The 5,634-nt window shown below is 36.0% G+C and overlaps 1 protein-coding gene across 1 annotated transcript; it reads right to left on the bottom strand.

Annotated features, from left to right (window-relative positions):
* Positions 1 to 105: 105 nt before the first annotated feature.
* On the bottom strand, positions 106 to 3,014 carry elp6 (elongator acetyltransferase complex subunit 6). Its single transcript, XM_015054408.1, has 7 exons — positions 2,733 to 3,014; positions 2,481 to 2,559; positions 2,316 to 2,386; positions 2,072 to 2,196; positions 1,473 to 1,680; positions 1,204 to 1,365; positions 106 to 669 (listed from the first exon to the last, which is right to left on the bottom strand). Exons 1-7 carry the CDS (start codon positions 2,784 to 2,786, stop codon positions 544 to 546), a joined length of 825 nt encoding a protein of 274 aa, XP_014909894.1. The 5' UTR covers positions 2,787 to 3,014; the 3' UTR covers positions 106 to 543.
* Between the last annotated feature and the right edge of the window lie 2,620 nt (positions 3,015 to 5,634).

The raw sequence follows: 5,634 nt of genomic DNA, 5'->3' as shown, positions 1-5,634 counted from the left end.
TTGAGGGGGGCCAATATGCTGAAGTGGCCCTCGGTGAAATTGAGTTTGACACCCCTGGATTAGCCTCACTGCTATAAAAATACTAATTGATTACTTCTGAGTTACGTGTTTCCTTTCAAAAAGTCAAGACAGAGGGCTTAACAAGAAAAGATATTGGGGTATAAATTAGTGGAAAAAAAAACAAACTAGAGAACAGCTGCTTAATTCTACTTTAAAAGAAAAAAAAAGTTTGTGCTTTGAAAGAAAAGTATTAAGAAGTGATGAGATTGTTTCTGAACTTCAAGAAAGGTGCATGTTTGCAAACCCTACCAACATAAAAATTAAATGTATCCTACTAATTAAACATTGACATGAATATAAACAGGTAATAGATCCAATAAATAGTCACCTGGAATCAGGAAGTAACTGAATATCACAGATCACATCCTCCAGACAAGGACAATGATTATAGATCACAGATCAGGCAAATTTAGAGTATGAACATCAGTCAAATCTATATCTCCTGATTTTGAAACATCCATGTGAGAAAAACTAAACGTGGAGTTAAAGAACAGCACTGGACGTCCCACGGGCAAAAAAGGAAGCTCCTTTATCATGAACTTTGTATTGAAAGAGGTTTTTCTGCATGTGTGGTGCATCGCCTTGTCTCCTCTTCCAACAAACTTCCATCTGGAAAACAAGGAGAACTCAGTTTGTTGCACAGCTCAGTCAAAAATATTTGACATTAAACTATTTATGTATGTGTAACAATGCAGGAACCAAAGGGTTCTTGAGGTAAATATTCAGGTTCTTTTCTTTAGTTCTGACTGGTGACATGTTCAGACTTCTTGAAATTATACATACAAAGGCCAAATATTGCTTTAATGAGGATATTTCTAAAGAGGTCAGGCTTTAAGCACAGAGCAACGAAAAACAGAGAGAGGCATGTAGAAATGGGGAATAATTTATTTTCCCATTCTGTTCTTAATAGTGCCATGGATTTTCATCACTTTAATGGGGTTTTATAAGAAGAAATGTCAATTAACAGTAAAAATCACAATAAGATATTTATGTTAATTTATATATATATATATATATATATATATATATATATATATATATATATATATATATATGTATTTTTTTTTCTAAAACAGACATAGAAAAAGCACTACTCAACCAACACAAACATGAAAGAATTGAAAACTCTCCTCAGTCACACACCTGGCCATGTATGTCCTTGCAGTAGCCCGTGGGGAGACCCTGTACATGAAGATTAAGATTACACTGGTGGGTCAGACCCTTCAGTAGAACCTCGGATCCTTCATCTCCATCATCATCATCATCCTCTTCTTTGTTACAGCGAACCAGCATCACCATGTTCCCCTGTAGTCACAGAGCTACAATAAGTCATCCATTAAAGCTACCACTATCACAAATATATCAAAGTAGTGACAGCAGACAAAATTCTTCTTTTTAATATGAGGTCACACCTGCATTTGGGAGCAAACTAAAGCTCTGCAGTAATGGCTGAAGTCCAAAACGGCTCCAACGTCGACGCCCAGACTCAGCAGTACGCTGAGGTCGTCCACCAGCAGCACATTCGGCCCCCATTGTTCTGCTCCTTCCTCCATGCTGCCTGAGCCAATCATGCTGGAGCGAACAAACTCATACAGACTCCTCAGGCCGACAGGGGGGTCCCTAAAGTGAAAAAGTGGTGAATTAAGGATTAAAGGTAATGATGACTGCATACAAGAACATAATTAGTATAACAAAACTGTTGCACCAATAACTATGCATATTCTTCTTTTCTTATCCTATACAAAGTACTCATGGTTCAGTGAAACTCTATTTGCTCTCTTTATTAGACAAAACTGCATTATAGTTTGTTTTCATAAAATAATTGCTGGCCCAAAGTTGTGTGCTCATAATGCGCCCAATCGGTTGACACAATCAATTGATCTTCCTCACATTGACACTTTGCTCCAAACTGACTTTAGAAAATTGACTGGATGTTATTTTACTGTATTTATAATCAGAACTGGTCTAACTATATAATTGGATTTTATAATAAAGAGCTATTTGTCTGTACCTGAGAAAGTTCATAGCTCCGCTTTCCACATTGTTTTCCTTTGGAAGCAGAACAGACAGGCACTCCTTCAATCCCTCAAAGAAAACCAGCTGGCCTTTCTCCTTTGCTTGTGTTAAACTGACACCCTGTGGGTAAAAATTCATACAAAATAAGGAATAAACAAACAGCCATTCCTGTCATTTTCTAAATGTGCAATTTTTTGCTTCTGCCCAGAATAAAACATAGAAGGGAGGCAAGCTCTCACCAGTCTTTGACTCACTGCACCGTAGTGGCAAAATGACTGCGCCAACCCCAGAAAACACACTTTGCATCGCGCTAAATCAGAAAACAGACATTTTATTAAAATAACATTTAAATTAAAACACTTTTTTTTTGTTGTTTTTATTGTTGGTGGATTTTTATAACTCACCTCGTAGGTAGAAAGAAAGGAAGTGATGAATAAGAAACGATGCGTCACTCTGTCTGTCAGAGACTAGAATAAATTCTCCCTGTCGAACAGAAGTGTGACTACATTAAGACAGGATGCAAGTACAAACACAACAGCAATATTTTCCCTGACGTCTGGGCATAAATACCAAATATTTATAAAATACCACTCATTACTAATATAACTAAAATATTAACATTAGGGTTAAATCCAAGGCAGAAGGTTAGCTCTTACCTGTGTGAAAGAGTCAGGAGACGTGTTGAGGATACTGTTGAGTTCTGTAAACATTGCTAACCCACTCAGCTAAACTAAATATACAACACACAACACAAACTAAGCGGTTTGGAAAACTATGTCAAACTTTTATAGTATAACGATTTGCTTAAGAGACGAAAATAAATGTCTACTCTTTAATTCATTGGTTAAAAACACGCTTTCATGTAAGTATTTGAAAGCTTATCTTGCCACACTGAGAGAAATAACGTTGGAGAGCTTGTGAGTCAAAGATGTGTTTATTACAAACAGGACTGCTCACTCCCTAAATTTCTTTAATCACCAAATCAGGAGTTTGACAAGTGTAGTCTTGAAAGGTCGTGAAAGCAGTTATAAATTCAACAAATTTAGTCAATAATTACATTTAAATCAAACGTATGTAATTCTTTTTTTCTATATTACATTTTCTATAATATCTTGGCGATAACTGACAGTGACCCAATACAGATTTGTACTAAATCAACCAACAACATCCGTTAAGAATACAACTTTTTTCTTTATAATTCTTTATTTACCATGTTATTTAATATATATTGCTTTTCTTGCGTTTTGTGTGGAAAAGTTCTCTTTACTAACATTTGATTTTAGAAAATTAAGAGCAATCCTGGCCCATTGACAGAGCGGTTACCAACGTTCTATTTTCATAGACGATCTTTGAAGACGTATTGCAGCTTCTTTGTTTTCCCTCTCTAGTTCAGTTTTTGGACAGCGTCACCTACCGATTATAATAGGTAACAGCAAAAGGCAAAGCAATGTGTTCAATCAGCAGATGGCAGTGTGTAGCTTTGAAATAGCGGAAGAGAAAATGTAATTAAATGAAATGCGATGCTTATCATAGACTATGGACATTTCCAATAAATCACCACTGAGTCACGTTATGATCATGATTATCACAACTTGTTAATTTATCTTTTTATGTTCATGTTTTTAACATATTGCCATCTTAAAGATAAGACTATGGACATTATTATTTTATGACAGTTCTCTGATGCTCCATGTTAGAGAATTGCTTGAAAATAAAATAAATGAAATAATAAAATAAAATTTAAAAATGATACTTTTGGTTTCAAGTGTAAAAGCCTTGTAGGTAAGGGAGACAACTGCTTTCTTCTGTGAAGAAAGGCTTGAAGACCTTGAACTGATTGTTCACGATAACCCTGTAGTGGTGCGACTAAAATAAAATCAGAATCTCACAAAAGTATTTTCATTTTATGTTCATTTATTCATAAAACATACGTAAGAAAACAACAGTTGTCTTGCATCTTTGGAGGAACCTGTATAAAACAACAATTTGCACTCTTAAGAATAGTTCATTTAAAGGAAAACAGGCATTCATGTAGAAAGAGTCAGATGAGCTGCACTTGATGGCACACCAGTCTGCGTGTTTGCAATGTGCTGTAGCTTGAGCTGTGTGTGGTGCCAGTAATTACCAGAATCCTGTTTTGGTCCTGTTCAAGGGTCTCGACATACGTCCTGATTTTATGGCTAGCTCTAAGTTGTCCAGAATCATTGCAGCTTCTTTTCTTCTTTATGTTAAAGTCCAACACCAAACACAGTCAGAAAACATTTTACTAACCTGCCACGTTGGGGAGGTAGAGCTAGTCCGTTTGTCAGAGTTTGTAGGGGTATATAGTCAAAGGTTTAGTCTGCTGGAGCTCTTTGAACACAGAGGCTGGCAGTGAGCGAGTACTTACTGGGCTGCAAACGGAACAACGAGGAGAAGGTGGGTACAAGTCATCTTCCCACCTTATAACTCTGGCCCTTGTTCTGCTGGGTCCATTTGCAGTCTTAGTGCTTGGCCCGTTTAGAACGCGGGGTTTGACTTTTGGCACCCTGTAGAGGTAGACATCGTATTTTGCCAAAGGTCTTCCTGAAGATTTGAACTCAGTCTTCTTGCTGAGGTGGAGCTCCAAGTCGATGGTTACCTTGCAGTGCAGGAGGAGAATGGTTCGGTAAAGTAACACATTTACACAAATGCCTGATGACTGATATACAAACACAGCCTCCACATTTTCTGGCACTTGTGACAAAGACGCATCAAAAGCCTTAAAATAAACACAGTTTTTATTGCAGAAGCAAAATCTCAGTTTGATAAATTCATAAAAATTTGACCATTATGACCGGAAAACCCAGTTGCCACAGTTATTGGTGCCTCTGCCAATTCCTATAAATGAAATGTTACCAAAATATTATGCTTTTACACTCCTTATTTAAATTGATCAGTGTCATGATACTTTGAAACCTTTATTTTCTGTATTTGTTTATATTTTTGCTAATTAATATCTCGACTCAGTACTTTTATGAGACTAAATTCTTTATTATGAAGAAATTGCAGGTAGTTTCTGTTGATATTTTTGTTTTAGTGGGTCACATTTTAAACCTGCAGAGTCAGTTTTACACTTGATTAAAAGCTGCCATGGCTCAATTTTCCAGCTGAGGGATGATGCTGAGTGTCAATTATTCTTCTGTGACATCTTCTACACTTACTGAAATAAAACTGAACAAATAAAAAAGAACACATGGCAACTGTGAGTCTATAAGGTAACAGAGCCTTGGGAGTCTAGAAAAGTAGCACACGTTTTCATATACTTGAATAGCTTTTTAGAGAACAGATCATCTGATTAGTACCAAAACAAAAAAAAAATGCATAATGTGGCCTACATTCAAGCATTTCAGGTATTAAAATGTACAATTTTAAGTCATACAACCACAAATATAGTGGTTGATTGTCTGTTTACATGTTTCAATAAGCTTAATTTGGTTGCAATGTAGGTCCAAAACATGCAAAAAAAAAAAAAAAAAAAAAAAAAACTGAAAAAAGACATTTTAGGTTTAAAAAAACACCCAAAGAGGGAATAATTTT

The sequence above is a fragment of the Poecilia latipinna genome, unplaced genomic scaffold, assembly GCF_001443285.1.
Source record: "Poecilia latipinna isolate Pla-1442-1.1 unplaced genomic scaffold, P_latipinna-1.0 Scaffold1250, whole genome shotgun sequence".
Taxonomy (NCBI): Eukaryota; Metazoa; Chordata; class Actinopteri; order Cyprinodontiformes; family Poeciliidae; genus Poecilia; species Poecilia latipinna.
This window is presented reverse-complemented; position numbering and strand designations above follow the sequence as displayed.

Bases quoted from the DNA above. Each gene is read 5' to 3' on its own strand.
- elp6 (XM_015054408.1), bottom strand. From the start codon at position 2,786: ATGTTTACAGAACTCAACAGTATCCTCAACACGTCTCCTGACTCTTTC. The intron at 1,681-2,071 runs GTACAGACAAAT...TTTTCACTTTAG, and splicing joins GGAGCTATGAACTTTCTCAG to GGACCCCCCTGTCGGCCTGA. The intron at 1,366-1,472 runs GTGTGACCTCAT...CTGTGACTACAG, and splicing joins TAGTTTGCTCCCAAATGCAG to GGGAACATGGTGATGCTGGT.